The sequence below is a fragment of the Symphodus melops genome, assembly GCF_947650265.1.
Source record: "Symphodus melops genome assembly, chromosome: 13".
NCBI lineage: Eukaryota > Metazoa > Chordata > Actinopteri > Labriformes > Labridae > Symphodus > Symphodus melops.
The window spans coordinates 25790330-25808116 of NC_136703.1; the positions used below are offsets into that span (position 1 = coordinate 25790330).

At 42.0% G+C, this 17787-nt stretch overlaps 1 protein-coding gene across 1 annotated transcript; it reads right to left on the minus strand.

Moving 5' to 3' along the window:
- Positions 1-3047: 3047 nt before the first annotated feature.
- On the minus strand, positions 3048-17209 carry LOC306834623 (polymeric immunoglobulin receptor-like). Its single transcript, XM_079360666.1, has 10 exons — positions 17100-17209; positions 16019-16366; positions 15152-15475; positions 14947-15012; positions 4866-5189; positions 4661-4765; positions 4292-4390; positions 3684-3721; positions 3469-3609; positions 3048-3218 (listed from the first exon to the last, which is right to left on the minus strand). Exons 1-10 carry the CDS (start codon positions 17137-17139, stop codon positions 3093-3095), a joined length of 1611 nt encoding a protein of 536 aa, XP_079216792.1. The 5' UTR covers positions 17140-17209; the 3' UTR covers positions 3048-3092.
- Positions 17210-17787: the final 578 nt, after the last annotated feature.

A 17787-nucleotide genomic window follows, 5' to 3' on the forward strand; every position in this document is an offset into this window, starting at 1 on the left:
TGTGTGTGTGTGTGTGTAAAACATGCAAAGTCACACACGTTGAGTAATTGCTGTGTCTCGTAAAAACCTCACCAGCTTGTTTCCTGTTTCGTGTGTAATCTGACACACACTCGTATCGATGCAGCAGCTCAGTGAGAGGAGAGCTGATGAAAGATCACTACGGTGGCCTGTTGGAATCACACTGAAGAATTTACACGCTCAGACTGCGTCGTTTTTATCGACACAGAGAAACAGGCAACGTGAGCCGCCGGCTGTTTGACAGACTAACCATGATGTTTGTTATTGGAGACACTGAAGAGTGTACAAAAAATCAAACAAGGGAAATCCAGAACACACACACACACACACACACACACACACGCCTGCCTGTGTGTGTGTGTGTACATGTCTCCCCCTGCTGGATGTTTTGTGAACAGCACCTCTGACTCTGCAGAGAGTTGAACCACCGAAACATGTCGGAGTCTGAATTCACCAAACAACAAAAAAAACAAAAACATTTCATGTGATTGTAAAGAACTTACAGACTGTTCTCAGCTGCAGCTGTTGAAACGTTTGAAAATTCAAATTTAAATTAAAATTTTTTTTTATTTGTCACCGGGGGAAATGCAAAATCACACAGAGCAGCAAATGGACGACAGTGCAGGTATTACTAGAATTAAACAAAGAAAATAAAGTGTTGATAAGAAAACAAAAAATATAAATAATATCTGTAAAAAGGAAAACTTTACAAATGCTAAATAACGCTGAATGCTGCGAGGCGAGGCGGCCGGTCGACCGCACGAATATCGACCCGGGAGCAAGCGAGAAGAAGTTCTTCCCTCGAGTTCATCCAAAGTCAGAGTTATTATAAACTTACTCATACGCCTTTATTTTGTGGGGGATTTTTAGTCTTGTACTTGGAGACAGGTTGGTGGACAGACAGAGAGAGAGAGAGAGAGTCATCCCGTGTTCGGGTCCAGCAGAGTCCGACCAGCTCACCGTCGTCCCAGATCATCCTTTAAAAACACATTCAGTGTGGAGCTGCAGAGGTCGGTGTACCCAGGCTGTGGCTCCTTTCCCTCTCTCTCTCTCTCTCTCTCTCTCTCTGGACCTGCTGTGTCCACTGTCCTGCGTCTCTAAGGGACAAAAAGTCTTTGTAGGAAGGAGTTTTTTATTAATCAGGGCGTCTTCAGCAGTTCTCAGGAAGCTGCAGCAGAAAAACTTTGTTATTGCAGACTGATGACCAACGTTACAAAACCGCCCTTCAATTCTGCAGTAACCATTTACAGCTACAGAGAACTGTTTCCACACTTTGACCATGTTCACTGGACATGACAACACACCAACCACGGATTAGACACACGGTGGGTTTTACAGGAAGTCTGGAGATGTTGTGGAGCATTTCAAAAGAAATATAACCTCATGTTGTGTCAATCATGTTGAACCGCCGACTCAAAGTCTCCTCCAGGAGATTTTACAAAAACCAACTTCAGCCTCTGTTGCCTCACAGCGAGGAGTTTCCTCATCCCGCGACCCCGGACGAAAAATAATGGATGGATGAAACTTAAAACCAAAATAAACTTTATTAATAATAATGCACTGGACTTTTCTAAACAAAGAACGCTCAACAAAGAAAGACAACAAAACAAAACAGAGAAAACATGAGAATTAGGGAGTTACCACACTACTACTAATGCTAACATTATTATTATATCCTCCTCCCACAGCGTTTGCGCCACACACACAAAAAAGGTATCAAAACGAGCGGCTCGGTCATGACATGGGTGTTTTTACTTTGTGGAAACTTCTGGCACACGGTGTGGACACAAATCGAGTTTAAATGACAAAAATTTGCCCCATTCAAAGCAGATGGCAAAAATTAAAATCCTAGAGTGTAACTGCCAAAAAGTTCAGTTTTGGAAACATATTTGTAAATCGCCATCCTGAAGTCATTGTTGCTCACATATATAAACAAAATACATCAAAATAAAGCTCTGAGTGTCCTCTCACTCATAAAGCAAAAAGTAAAAACATAAAATGTTCCAGTCTCCCAGGGGAGACATTTGTTTGACAGTCACACACCACATACACACACATTGGACTCTCACTCTAACTGACCTCCAGAATTTCACAGTTTTCACTCATGTTTTTAAATCACCACTGTGGTCCCAGTCTGAATGTTAGATAAAAATAAAATATATCAAAACGTGCTCCTATTTGTTCTGTCGCTCACAGTCCAAACAGATCGGTGATACCATGTTTAGTTTTTAGGATATTTGAGGTTTTGCGAGCAGTGGTAAGCCCATTCAAATACATTGATGGAATGTTCTGGCAGATCAAAGCTGAATGTCAACCAATCAGTGAGCAGCAGGTGTTCAGAGTTAGAATGATGACATCATTGCTTCAGTGGGACAGAGTTCTGTTTTAGCTGTTAGCTGACTAGATGGCAACCACCCTCACAATTTCTGCAGGAATTGTCTAGTATAAATAATATAACTTCTGGTTATTGACAGATATGTTTCTCAAACACATCTGGAAAAACATTCAAAATATGGTGCAAGTAGAAAAGTAGATCTGAAGCAAAGAGATGAGGTTGCACTTTTGAAGTTTATCAAATCAGATCAAATTAAACAGAAAGCTTATTATAGGTCTCATATTACCCAGAATCCTCTTCTCCATGTTCCTCTAACTCTAACATGTGTCTCTATCTGTCTCTACAAACCCCCCAATGATCAGAAAAGTCCATCCTCTCCGTCTTCTGCCTGCTCAAACAGGCCGTTTGGAGATGTTCCCTTCATGACATCACAAAGGGCAGTAGCCCCTCCCCCAGGTGGGTGACGTTTGTTCTGCCCTCTGAGTCTGCCTTCTCACCGTAAACAATAGGACATGGAGCCAGAAAGCAGCGAGTACACCCGAGCCCTTCCAGAGAGGGGGCGAGGTCAGACACAGCTCATTTACATATTTAAAGCTACAGACACAGAAACAGCCTGTTCTGAGCAGGGCTGAAATAGAGGGGTTTATAGACATGATCAAATACAGGATCAGGGTGGGAACTGGTTTTTGAAGACGAGGAGAATGTGTGACCTCTGACAGCAAATCATCTTGGACATCACTCACATCTCCCGAGGTGATGAGTAGATGACACTTTCAAATTGTCCACCGGGGGCACTTCTGAGCGAGACGGTGGCAGGATTGGTAAAATTCAATTCAGAGTAGGTGATGTTACTCGAGTCTTCATGCTGGGAAAAGAAAAACAAAACACAAAAAAACCAGCAATGAATCTGTTGCATTGATTCCTCACATGATCCATCAAACTGTATATACTATAGAACTTTCTGGACGACAAGCCTGTATCGTCCCTACAACCGCCGCCGTCCTCATTCAGTAATGACTTGATTATAACTTATCAAACTATACCTTCCTCTACTTGGTACCTTTCCCCAAAACGCCAGAGTACGTACGTATGCCACACACATCTCCGACACTTACTGTATTCTGAGACCGGGCTCGAGTGACAGAGCTGTATTCATGGTCGATCTCGACTTCATTGGGTTTAGCGTACACGGCGTGTTCGTAAGGAAGGGATCCTCTCTGGTTGTCCTCCTTCAGGTCCTCAAATGCTCGGTTGGTCTGCAGGAGAAAACATCAGTTTTCATTTGTGGTCAGAAGAGCTCGTTCAACGGCTGAAATGTCGTCGCTCTCACCTCTGTGACGGACGTGAACTCTGTTTCCATCGGAGTTTCTACAAAAAGCAGAAAATGTTTAGTGAATGACACAAGACTGAAGAACACATCAAACCAGCCTCAGGCGCCGGCGCCACCTTGTGTTTAATCCGGACGAGGGGAATACGGGGAATATCAGACATTTGGAAATGAGCGCCGGTGACCCCAACGGCCCCTTTTCTGAAAAGGTGAAAGATTTGAGCTCTCGGAGCGACTTCCTTTAAATATCAAACTTTCTATATTTCTTTTACATATGAACTATATTTCCATTTAGAAATGCCTGTTAGTTATGGAGCCAGGTGGCTTCCTGCTACAAACACACTCTACTAAAACTCCAAATATGGAAATAAAAAAAACACTCAAACAGCCCGAGCCGTCTGAAAACTGTGACCAAAAACCCCCGGCATGTATTGCACTCATAACATGTACCATGAGAAACAGGAAGTTACGGTGGGTTGCCTGCATGTGTAAATGTGTGTGTGTGTGTGTGTGTGTGTGTGTGTGTGTGTGTGTGTGTGTGTGTGTGTGTGTGTGTGTGTGTGTGTGTGTGTGTGTGTGTGTGTGTGTGTGTGCACATCCTGTTGCCTCACCGTTGGATTTGGAAGACTTCCTTCTGCAGAATATGAAGGTAACGAGAGCTAACAGGACAAGCAGGGCGAGGAGGGCGAGTCCTGCGTACAGCAGCATCTCTGCAGACAGAGCGATGGAAAGGGGGCGTGGTTTTAATTTGACACGTCATGGTGGTTGATGACATTAGTTGTAGACTGTCAGGAACATGAAGCCTCTTAAGACATCCATCTAAATTCTCCCTCAGTCATGAGTCTTTGCTCCTGTGTCGTGTGTTCCTGTTCAGGGTCCAGATAACGACCTGACCTCCTCAGTTTCCTCTAAAGGCGAGCTCACACTCGGCCCAGTTTTCCCAAACCACTGGGACCACAGCGTGCCAAAGCACTCCGTACCTGTCGTTGAGAGTCGCTCGGTGGTTTCAGCTTCATGGCTGCTCAGTGTTGGTGCTGCTGAAGGGACTGACGTAGAGAGAGTTGGATTACGTTTCGTCGTCGTGTCTGTGAACACAGAAAGCACATGAACACGTATGAAGGAATCCTAATGAGACGACCCACAAACATACAAAATATTTTTATTCCACTTAAAGAAGAAACTCACCGTCTGCAACAATGATCTCGAATGTGTATTTAAGATCACTTAAGGAATTTCTTTTCAGCTCACATGAGTACTGTCCGGAGTCAGACTGGGTCAGCTGTGAGATGCTCACAAACACAGCTCTCCCAGTTTGAAATCTTACATATCTGATGGAAACTCTGCCAGTCTGCCCAGTTGAATCAGATGCTCCAATTGATAAGAACCAACATTTGTCTTTGCATAAGAAAGCTGTGTTAAAATCTGAAGTTGTAAAGAAGAAGCACTCTGCTGTGAAATTCTCTCCAGCTGTTGTTTTGACGGGTTCTCTTCTGTCTGCTGTCAGAAATGCTGTGAAAAGAGAAGAAGAATCAACTCTTACAAAATGTATAAATACTTTATATTATCATCAATAAATCATCACATATTTCATATTGAACAGAAGGATGAGTGAAAAAGCTGGTTGGTCGAGCTTAGTGCCAGTACAGGAGACATCAATGGGGAGTGCACATTAAAACACAGGATCCCATGCTGCTTGATTTGAAGTTGTTTATTTGACCAGGTGGATGATGTTGTCGAGGTGGATGACTTTTTCTATCACAACAAAGAAGTGAAAACATTAAACTAAATGTATTATAATACTAAACAAACAGAATAATCCAAATTATATTATTATCTCTGGTAAATCAGACTCACATCAATAATGCATCCAACTTCCTGATCAAGGTAAATACAAAAGGTTTGTGGGTTCCTATTTTCTTCTTCTGCCTGCCAGGTTTGGTTTGGAGGGACAAAGAGGGAGCTGGGGGATGAGGGCAGGCTTTATAATGTTTGGGGTGTGGCTTACACAGGTGTGGTGAATCTAGGGGATTGGAGCTTGTGATTTTAGGATAGGATATAACTTTATTGATCCCCAATGGGGAAATTCGGGCGTTACAGCAGCAGCAGCAGTGCAGAATCAAAAACAAAAGTCAAAAATCGAATAAAAAATAACAACATAAACATAAATACAATCCAGGTAGTAAGGGGGGGATATATACAGAGGACTATAGCACGGTGGACTCAGCAGGGCAATGGAAAAGATATTAATAATACTGTGCAGTGAATGGCATGTTAAAGTTAAAGTGACCAGTGAAAGAATTTAAAGTGGCATTGTGATCAGAGGGTTATGTAAACCTTTTAACAATGAGAATATTTTAAATTTTTATAAGTGATGTTAAAGGTTGTATGAGATGTGCAAATACTAAAGAAAATAACTGAAGTATAAAAACACAACACAGAAACATTTATTACAGCTGTTTAAAGTCAATCAAACTGAGATAGCTCAGATCTGTATCACACAGATTCATTCATCTTTCCTTGACTTGAGCACACTGCATAATAACATAGAGCATGTGCTGTATTACAACGTTAGGTTCAATAATCTACAGTCACATACTGGGAGCTGCCCAGTTTAACCAGTAAAGTAAAAGATGTCTGTGGCCTTCAGTAGTTTATCAGTTGTTGTCATAGTTCAGCTCTTCAGGACAGATTTTTAAAACAAACTTACCATCGACAACGATGATTTCAACATCCCTGTATGAAGCTGACGATAACGATGAACCGACTCCACACCTGTAGAGTCCAGAGTCGGACTTGGTCAGCTGGGAGACTTTCACAGAAACATCTCCGGATGAAAAGCTTCGTCTCTTCCATTCAATGCTGAATCTGCCTTCTTGAGCGCTGACACCAAGTGTTTCTATGATGATGTCCTTCCCTCTACATTTTTCTCTGCAGAAAAACTTTCTGTCTGAAGCTGAAGAAAACGGGCATTCAACTTCCACACTTTCTCCTTCAAGTGCTGTGTAGTAAATTATCGGTTCTGCACCAATGACACCAAAGTGTTCATCCTGCAGAGCTGTAACGAGATGAAGAATCAGAAGTCACTGTCTTTACATGCTGCAGTCTGATATATGTTAACATGTTCCTGCTGCATGTTTAACTCTTCCCTTTGATGTTTGCATCTACAGCTGTAATAAATATGAGTAATAAATATTGTACAGTAAAACTCTCAGACTCCAGACGACAAAAAAAACCTCAATCTTTCATCAGGAACTTCTGTTCAATTAAAGTTCCTGTTTCTCAGAATAGAGAAATGAAGCAGCTCTTACAGACCTTTGTTTTGTAATATTCCATCATTTGAAGCTCTTTTTATTGCAATCATTTCAACATGATTTAGAAAGCAGCAGGTCAGTTGTGCATGTCATTCCTACATTACAGCACTGATTGTTTTTAATGCTGTGACGCTCAGGTTTCTATTGGTCTGTAGTTTTTACATCAACCTTTAAAATCTCCTTCATGCTGCAGATTCAGTGTTTGGTTAAAGGAAGCGAACATGTTGACTCAGTTACTGATAAAAATGCAACAAAAAGATTTGAGTTTGACACAAACGTTAAAATCATCAGTCGACATGAGGACTGAACCTCACACTGAGGCTCATCGTTCCTCCACCAATGATTACAGAGAGAACTGTGTACATACTGTGTTATTTAAGGTCATGATCATCATGTTGAAGCATTACAACATTATAAACCAATTAAAAAACAAACTGATTAAAAGAATAAATAAAAATACTCACAGAGCAAGAAGAACAAGATCAGAGTGTGACGGACTTCCATGTTTGAGACTCGAATGATTTTCTACTTCTGCTTCACTTAACCAGGAACTTCACCTTTTTTTAAAATGTTTGAACCCTCCTCTGAAGAGCACACACACACACACACACACACCCCCACACAATGACGTAAACACACACACACTAACACAATGACGCACACACACTTAGATGTGTACCTTACAGAGAGGGGACCATCAGGCTACTCTAAGTGTGGCCTTCTCCTTCTGCTTTTTTTTTGTTTTTTGCAAGTTAGACAGCGATCATGAAGTTTTCTAAATACTTTATTTTGTGACTTTGCACATCTCTGTTTAATCATGTTTGAATCTCGTCCACTGAGCCAACATGTGAAGACTGGCTTCCTCTCTGCTTCACACTTTGATGACTAATACTTCCTCTGCAGGTCTAAAGTTTAAAAATACTCTCATGATGACCATCTTCATTAGAAGTTAGAACCTCCATCATTTAAACACTACCAGTAACAGGTCATGTGAGATAATAATATATTTATTTGTAAAGAGCTTTCAGGTCAAAGTGCCGTACAGAGCATAAAACATAGAGTTTAAAAACATTTCAAATCACTAAAACAAAATTAAATACACACTTGGACTCTCAGGAAAACAAACAGAGAAATTAGGACTCATACACAACAGTAAAAACATAGAAATAAAGGTACAGAGTCGTAGGAGTGAACAGGAAGTACAACTGTTAGAGAATAAGAAAATAAAAGACATTTTAAAAGGAACTATCAAAATAAAATAATTCTGATAGGTTCAGGTCTGCTGAATTAACTGAGGTCAAATTCTCACCTGTGCGCCGACGCGAGTGGCCGCACATTCAGTAGCTCCGTCCCTGTCGTACTCGTCTTGATGTGTTATTCGTATGTTTTGGCTCTGTGCCAACTTCTGCTTTTATAGTTTTTATAGTTCTATAGTACACTTTCAGTGTATAACTTTATGTATCCTATGGATACTTTTTCGTGTTTTCGCGGAAATAGCAGCGGAAAACTTTCTTATTCAAGGGAGACGCTGCTCACACTCCGGACAGCGGGACAAGCCGGCATCGTTCACCCGATACCTGAGGAGCTGAGGCGGCGGTACAGAGGCTGTAGAGCCGGCGCTAAGCTAAAGGCTAGGCTAGCGGCTAAGCGATGGAAGTACAAGCCCTCGGTTCCGGTGATAGTTATGGGAACGTAAACTGTCTAACCAACAAGACAGACGAGCTGGCTGCTCTTGTGAGGAACAACCGGACATTTAGAGAGTGCAGTTTAATGTGCCTCACAGAAACCTGGCTGACTCAAAACACCCCGGATGCTAACGTGGATCTACCGGGCTTCACTAAAGTGAGAGCGGACAGAGACACAAAACGAAGCGGCAAACGAAAAGGAGGAGGACTCGCGCTGTTTATTAACAACAGATGGTGCCACCATGGACATGTTACTGTGAAGGAGGCAACGTGCGGCAAAGACATCGAGCTGCTGGTGGTAGGTCTCCGTCCTTACCACATGCCCAGGGAGTTCTCCCACGCCATTGTTGTTGTTGTTTACATTCCTCCGCGAGCGCACGTCGAGACTGCGTGTGACGTCATCCACTCTAACATCTCGAGATTACAAACACTGCACCCTGATGCTTTCATCGCCATCTCAGGGGACTTCAACCATGTTACATTGAACTCCACACTACCGGACTTTCACCAGTTTGTAAGCTGTCCCACCAGGAAGAACAGGACAATAGACCTCCTGTATGCAAACGTGAAGGACGCCTACACTGCCACCCCCCTACCACCTCTGGGTAAGTCCGATCACAACCTGGTCCTACTCAAGCCACAGTTCAAGACTAAGATCCAGAGACAACCGGTAACTACACGCACCTTCAGAAAGTGGTCTCCTGAGGCAGAGGAGGCGCTCAGAGACTGTTTTCAGACCACCGACTGGAGAACCCCCAAAAAGAGACTGATGGTGAGGACATTGAGGGGGTCACACTCTGCACAACTGACTACATGAACTTCTGTATTGATGTTGTGGTTCCCACTAAAACTGTGCGCTGCTTCCCGAACAACAAGCCCTGGATCACCAACGATGTCAAGGAGATCCTTAACAGGAAGAAAAGGGCATTCAAGGAGGGAGACCAGGCAGAGCTGAAGCGTGTGCAGGGGGAACTCAAGGTCAGACTCTGAGAGGCAAAGGAGGAGTACAGAAGGAAGGTAGAACAGAAGCTGCAGCTGAACAACATGAGGGAGGTCTGGGAGGGCATGGAAACCATCACAGGCTGCAGGAAGAAAAATAACAACGCAGAAGACGGGGAGCCTGAGAGAGCAAACCAGCTCAACTTGTTTTTTAACAGGTTTGACAGCCCCGTCGCTGCAGCCAAAGTGTGCTATTACTTTGTGGAAACCTCGGGCACACGGTTTGGACACAAATCGAGTTTAAGTGACAAAAATTTGGCCAAAATTTGCCCTATTCACAGTAAATGGCAAAATTTGAAATCCTTGAGCGTAACTGCCAAAAACTTCAGTTTTGGAAACATATTTGTAAATCGCGATCCTGAAGTCACTGTTGCTCGCATTTACAAACAAAATACATCAAAATAAAGCTCTGAGTGTCCTCTCACTCATAAAGCAAAAAAATAAAACATAAAATGTTTCAGTCTCCCAGGGGAGCCATTTGTTTGACAGTCACGCACCACATACACACACATTGGACTCTCACTCTAACTGACCTCCAGAATTTCACAGTTTTCACTCATGTTTTAAAATTGCCACTGTGGTCCCAGTCTGAATGTTAGATAAAAATAAAATACATCAAAACGTGCGCCTGTTTGTGCTGTCGCTCACAGTCCAAACAGATTGGTTTAGTTTTTAAGATATTTGAGGTTTTGCGAGCAGTGGTAAGCCCATTCAAATACATTGATAGAATGTTCTGGCAGTTTGGCAGATCAAAGCTGAATGTCAACCAATCAGTGAGCAGCAGGTATTCAGAGTTAGAGTTATGACATCATCATTTGAGTGGGACCATAGCAGTGGGACAGAGTTCTGTCTTAGCTGTTAGCTGACTACAGTTCAACAGTTTTACAGCAGTATAACTCAGAAACACGTACACAGACGGCAACCACCCTCACAATTTCTGCTGGAATTGTCTAGTTATGTTTACTCACAAAGAGTCACATAGAGGCTCCTAAATCTTATTTGGGGGATTATTGTATACAGAGGGGAGGGGGACAGTGGGTGTGTATTGTAGCTAATGTATTGTGTCCTGCCTGTCTGTATACTGCTACTGGATGCCTTGAATTTCAATCAATAAAGTATCTATCTATCTATCTATCTATCTATCTAACTCAGGTGAAGGTGCGTTTAGTTACCTACGGTGACGTTCAATGGAACAAACTGCTGGCTGACCTGACGTAAGCGGGTGTTTTTTTCATCCATTAATAATAATAATTTATACTTTATTAATTCAGTTTACACTCTGTGTAATGGACATGAACACACACATAGGCTGAAATACACACTCATGCACAAACAGGATGCTAGTGACGTGCATTCATGGTCTCAGAGTGAGGGGGGCTGCCCACAGCGAGCACTCCAGAGCAGGTTTGGGGTTTGGTGCCTTGCTCAAGGGCACCTCAGCAGTGCTCAGGAAGTGGACTGGCAGCTCTCCAGCTACAAAACCAATTTCCAAGCTTGGTCTGTGCCGGTACTCGAACCCAATACAATTTACATTACACTTGTTGACTGACAGACAGATGAGAGTAGATCTGGTCGGTGTCCCGTGTAGCTGGATGGAGACTCTCGTAGACGCGTTGTTGACCTGAGACTGCAGCAGAGCTGTTCTCGTAGACTTCATGTCCCTGGAAATAAAACAGCAATAAAATCAATCTCTGGTACAAAGCAGGAGCCAAAAAACCATTTTAAGATCTACATTTTTACAGCAGAAATAAACATGTTTACAGTCTGCTACCAACATTTTTTTTTGTCTTTTCAACTATTTTTTAATCCATAAAAACTGCACAGAAAGATTTATTTTAAAACTCGCCCATTTGTATTACAGTTGGCGCCAATTTCACCTTACAAGGCTGTCTTTATGAAGCCTGTGAGAGGGCATTTTGTTTTACAATCAGCAGTAAAAGAAACATACATGCAGTTAACAATCAGCATACAACTTAGGGAAGGATACTAAGAAGTAAAAGTCCAGTGGACAATAAATAAATCAAAGAAGAAGAAAGTGAAAAAGTGTTGTGGAAAATTTTACTTCACGTGTACTATGTACGTTATTTTACTTCACGTGTACTATGTACGTTATTTTACTTCACGTGTACTATGTACGTTATTTTACTTCACGTGTACTATGTACGTTATTTTACTTCACGTGTACTATGTACATTATTTTACTTCACGTGTACTATGTGTGCTGTTTTACTTCACGTGTACTATGTACGTTATTTTACTTCACGTGTACTATGTACGTTATTTTACTTCACGTGTACTATGTGCGCTGTTTAACTTCGCATTTACTATGTGTGCTATAGACTGGTGTAGTTTTGAGTCCTAAAACCAGGAAGTGAGTTAGCATGTTAGCGCCGTGGTTCTAAACTCTAAAAGTTAATGGGGATTTTGAATGTGTTTGTGTTTAGACGCCTGAAATAAGGTCTGTGGTTAACACAAGCTGAAGAGCTGTTGATGTTTTGTTAGACGAGATAAACTACGTTAGCTAAGTCCCCACTTGTGAATTTTAAAGTTTTTACGCTAACTTTAAATGGCGGTTGCTAACAAGTAGCTAACTGAGACGACAGTGGTTGTCACAGACATTACACGTCATCACGCTGGGAACTCTCTCACTAATCCTCCTTACAGCCTTTCGTCATGTTTTTCAGTGCTCTTGTAAATATTAGGTCAATAAACAATTTATTAAGCTAACGTTTAGGTATCTTGTGAAAACCGCTGATTAGATCGATGAAGCATAACAGTCGTGACGTCATTATAAATCGACCGCGGTGTAGTTCGCTAGAGCATAACGTTAGCTTTTTACTTCTCTCGGCTGCATTAACTCTTCAAACTTCATATAAATGATGTTCAACTGTAAAGATTATCCCGCTGAACAAAACAGCATCAGAAACGTGTGTTTGACACAGAGCTTATTTTCTGCAATGATCCAAAATTCAATGCAAAAATCCCATAGGCGAATTTTCGAAGGAACCACCGGCGCCATTTTTTCGTGTTGGCCTAAAAAAATATGTCATTTCTACACCAGTCTATTTTATTTCTGTGGCTCTATGTGGCGTGATGGGGCAGTGGCTCTATGTGGCGTGATGGGGCAGTGGCTCTATGTGGCGTGTTGGGGCAGTGGCTCTATGTGGCGTGATGGGGCAGTGCTCTATGTGGCGTGATGGGGCAGTGGCTCTATGTGGCGTGATGGGGAGTGCTCTATGTTGCGTGATGGGGTAGTGGCTCTATGTGGCGTGATGGAAGTGTGTTCTGATGACTGACAGACAGATGAGAGTAGATCTGGTCGGTGTCCCGTGTAGCTGGATGGAGACTCTCGTAGACGCGTTGTTGACCTGAGACTGCAGCAGAGCTGTTCTCGTAGACTTCATGTCCCTGGAACTAAAACAGCAATAAAATCAATCTCTGGTACAAAGCAGGAGCACAGAAGGATTTATTTTATAACTCGCCCATTTGTATTACAGTTGGCGCCAATTTCACCTCACAAGGTTGTCTTTATGAAGCCTGTGAGAGGGCATTTTGTTTTACAACAAGCAGTAAAAGAAAGTTAACAACCACCATACAAATTAGGAAGTAAAAGTCCAGTGGACAATAAATAAATCAAAGAAGGTTAAAAGTGTCACTTCACGTGTACTATGTGCGCTATTTGACTTCATGTGTACTATTTTTTTTATTTTAAACTCTATTTATCCCTGTGGGGCAATTAGCACGCCAAGCGTTCAACCACCCACAGGAGCAGCGAACTGCATACACCATGACAGGGCGAGGAATTCAGGGTGAAGTGTCTGAACATCAGTTTTCATTTGTGGTCAGAAGAGCTCGTTCAACGGCTGAAATGTCGTCGCTCTCACCTCTGTGACGGACGTGAACTCTGTTTCCATCGGAGTTTCTACAAAAAGCAGAAAATGTTTAGAGAATGACACAAGACTGAAGAACACATCAAACCAGCCTCAGGCGCCGGCGCCACCTTGTGTTTAATCCGGACGAGGGGAATACGGGGAATATCAGACATTTGGAAACGAGCGCCGGTGACGCCAACGGCCCCTTTTCTGAAAAGGTGAAAGATTTGAGCTCTCGGAGCGACTTCCTTTAAATATCAAACTTTCTTTATTTCTTTTACATATGACCTATATTTCCATTTAGAAATGCCTGTTAGTTATGGAGCCAGGTGGCTTCCTGCTACAAACACACTCTACTAAAACTCCAAATATGGAAATAAAAAAAACACTCAAACAGCCCGAGCCGTCTGAAAACTGTGACCAAAAACCCCCGGCATGTATTAAACTCATATCATGTACCGTGAGAAACAGGAAGCTACGGTGGGTTGCCTTCATGTGTAAATGTGTGTGTGTGTGTGTGCGTGTGTGCACATCCTGTTGCCTCACCGTTGGATTTGGAAGACTTCCTTCTGCAGAATATGAAGGTAACGAGAGCTAACAGGACAAGCAGGGCGAGGAGGGCGAGTCCTGCGTACAGCAGCATCTCTGCAGACAGAGCGATGGAAAGGGGGCGTGGTTTTAATTTGACACGTCATGGTGGTTGATGACATTAGTTGTAGACTGTCAGGAACATGAAGCCTCTTAAGACATCCATCTAAATTCTCCCTCAGTCATGAGTCTTTGCTCCTGTCTCGTGTGTTCCTGTTCAGGGTCCAGATAACGACCTGACCTCCTCAGTTTCCTCTAAAGGCGAGCTCACACTCGGCCCAGTTTTCCCAAACCACGCTTAATTCCGATTGTCCCGCTTCACAACAACATGCACAGCTTAGCGTGATCGTGAAGCATGCTTAATGTACGAGACAGACAGGTTGGTAAAATAAGAATAGAAAAGGGGCGTGCAGTCAAGTGTTCGTCTGCACACAGACGAACACTTGACTGACTTTGTGGATTATTTAGAGTCACGTCAGTCAGGTAGAGACAGAACGCTGCCGGGTTCCTTCATAATGAAGGCTCATGTGCATGCACTCGTACATGAACTGTAGCGTGCCTAAGCACATCTCTTCCAATCACGCCGGGGTCGAAGAAATGGACTCACACAACTGGGCTTTAGGGGAGAAGTGTGCTCAGGTTGGTTGTTGTTTTTAAATTATTTAGTTTGATGACTTTAGACTCCCTGAAATCAAAGTTCATCTTTCCACTGACCTTTTAAATCGTTCATTTCTTTTGGATGATCATACACTTGTTTATGTTTCAAAATAAGTCCTGGACCTCCTCCCTGATCCGCTGTCTGTGGACGTACCTGTCGTGGAGAGTCGCTCGGTGGTTTCAGCTTCATGGCTGCTCGGTGTTGTTGCTGCTGAAGGGACTGACGTAGAGAGAGTTGGATTACGTTTCGTCGTCGTGTCTGTGAACACAGAAAGCACATGAACACGGATGAAGGAATCCTGATGAGACGACCCACAAACATACCAAATATTTTTATTCCACTTAAAGAAGAAACTCACCGTCTGCAACAATGATCTCGAATGTGTGTTGAAGATCACGTAAGAGATTTCTGTTCAGCCCACATGAGTACTGTCCGGAGTCAGACTGGGTCAGCTGTGAGATGCTCACATACACAGATCCTCCAGTTTGAAATTCTGCATATCTGATGGAAACTCTGCCAGTCTGCACAGTTGAATCAGATGCTCCAATTGATAAGAACAAACATTTGTCTTTGCAGAAGAATGCTCTGTTAAAATCTGAAGTTGTAGAGAAGGAGCACTCTGCTGTGAAATTCCCTCCAGCTGTTGTTTTGACGGGTTCTCTTCTGTCTGCTGTCAGACGTGCTGTGAAAAGAGAAGAAGAATCAACTCTTACAAAGTGTATAAATACTTTATATTATCATCAATAAATCATCACATATTTCATATTGAACATAAGGATGAGAATATTTTAAAGGTCGTGTCCCCAGTGAGATGTGGAAATACTAAAGAAAATAACTGAAGTATAAAAACACAACACAGAAACATTTATTACAGCTGTTTAAAGTAAATCAAACTGAGATAGCTCAGATCTGTATCACACAGATTCATTCATCTTTCCTTGACTTGAGCACGCTTCAGAGAGGTTTGCTTGAGTTTTATGTATCTGACTAACATGTAGCTGTCATGTTCTCTCTCTTTCTTCAGTCCACCTTTTTGTAAACTGAGCACGCTGCATAATAACATAGAGCATGTGCTGTATTACAACGTTAGGTTCAATAATCTACAGTCACATACTGGGAGCTGCCCAGTTTAACCAGTAAAGTAAAAGACGTCTGTGGCCTTCAGTAGTTTATCAGTTGTTGTCATAGTTCAGCTCTTCAGGACAGATTTTTAGAACAAACTTACCATCGACAACGATGATTTCAACATCCGTGTATGAAGCTGACGATAACGATGAACCGACTCCACACCTGTAGAGTCCAGAGTCGGACTTGGTCAGCTGGGAGACTTTCACAGAAACATCTCCAGATGAAGAGCTTCGTCTCTTCCATTCAATGCTGAATCTGCCTTCTTGAGCGCTGACACCAAGTGTTTCTATGATGATGTCCTTCTCTCTACATTTTTCTCTGCAGAAAAACTTTCTGTCTGAAGCTGAAGAAGACGGGCATTTAACTTCCACACTTTCTCCTTCAAGTGCTCTGAAGTAAATTAACGGTTCTGCACCAATGACACCAAAGTGTTCATCCTGCAGAGCTGTAACGAGATGAAGAATCAGAAGTCACTGTCTTTACATGCTGCAGTCTGATATATGTTAACATGTTCCTGCTGCATGTTTAACTCCTCCCTTTGATGTTTGCATCTACAGCTGTTATAAATATGAGTAATAAATATTGTACAGTAAAACTCTCAGACTCCAGATGACAACAAAACAACATTTCATCAGGAGCTTCTGTTCAATTAAAGTTCCTGTTTCTCAGAATAGAGAAATGAAGCAGCTCTTACAGACCTTTGTTTTATAATATTCCATCATTTGAAGCTCTTTTTATTGCAATCATTTCAACATGATTTAGAAAGCAGCAGGTCAGTTGTGCATGTCATTCCTACATTACAGCACTGATTGTTTTTAATGCTGTGACGCTCAGGTTTCTATTGGTCTGTAGTTTTGACATCAACCTTTAAAATCTCCTTCATGCTGCAGATTCAGTGTTTGGTTAAAGGAAGCGAACATGTTGACTCAGTTACTGATAAAAATGCAACAAAAAGATTTGAGTTGGACACAAACGTTAAAATCATCAGTCGACATGAGGACTGAACCTCACACTGAGGCTCATCGTTCCTCCACCAATGATTACAGAGAGAACTGTGTACATACTGTGTTATTTAAGGTCATGATCATCATGTTGAAGCATTACAACATTATAAACCAATTAAAAAACAACAAATGACGACAAAGAAAGTGACTAAAAGAATAAATAAAAATACTCACAGAGCAAGAAGAACAAGATCAGAGTGTGACGGACTTCCATGTTTGAGACTCGAATGATTTTCTACTTCTGCTTCACTTAACCAGGAACTTCACCTTTCTTTAAAATGTTTGAACCCTCTTCTGAAGAGGACACACACACACACACACACCTACACAATGACGTAAACACACACACACCCACACAATGACGTAAACACACACACACTAACACAATGACGCACACACACTTAGATGTGTACCTTACAGAGAGGGGACCATCAGGCTACTCTAAGTGTGGCCTTCTCTTTCTGCTCATTTTGAAAATACAAAAACTCAAACTACAATTAGTTTTGTCTTTAACCATAATATTACTTAAAATGTCTTTTTTTTTTTTTCAAACAAATGCAAATGCATACTTGTTATGGTTTTTTAAATGTTTTTTGCAAGTTAGACAGCGATCATGAAGTTTTCTAAATACTTTATTTTGTGACTTTGCACATCTCTGTTTAATCATGTTTGAATCTTGTCCACTGAGCCAACATGTGAAGGCTGGCTTCCTCTCTGCTTCACACTTTGATGACTAATACTTCCTCTGCAGGTCTAAAGTTTAAAAATACTCTCATGATGACCATCTTCATTAGAAGTTACATAAAGGACCTCCATCATTTAAACCAGGGGTGTCCAAAGTACGGCCCAGGGGCCATTTGTG

Excerpts from the sequence above, each read along its gene's own strand:
- LOC306834623 (XM_079360666.1), bottom strand. The coding sequence starts at position 17,139 with ATGGAAGTCCGTCACACTCTGATCTTGTTCTTCTTGCTCT. Across the intron at positions 4,391-4,660 it reads CGAGCGACTCTCAACGACAG|AGATGCTGCTGTACGCAGGA; the intron begins GTACGGAGTGCT and ends CTCTGTCTGCAG. Across the intron at positions 3,219-3,468 it reads GAGCCCGGTCTCAGAATACA|CATGAAGACTCGAGTAACAT; the intron begins GTAAGTGTCGGA and ends TTCTTTTCCCAG.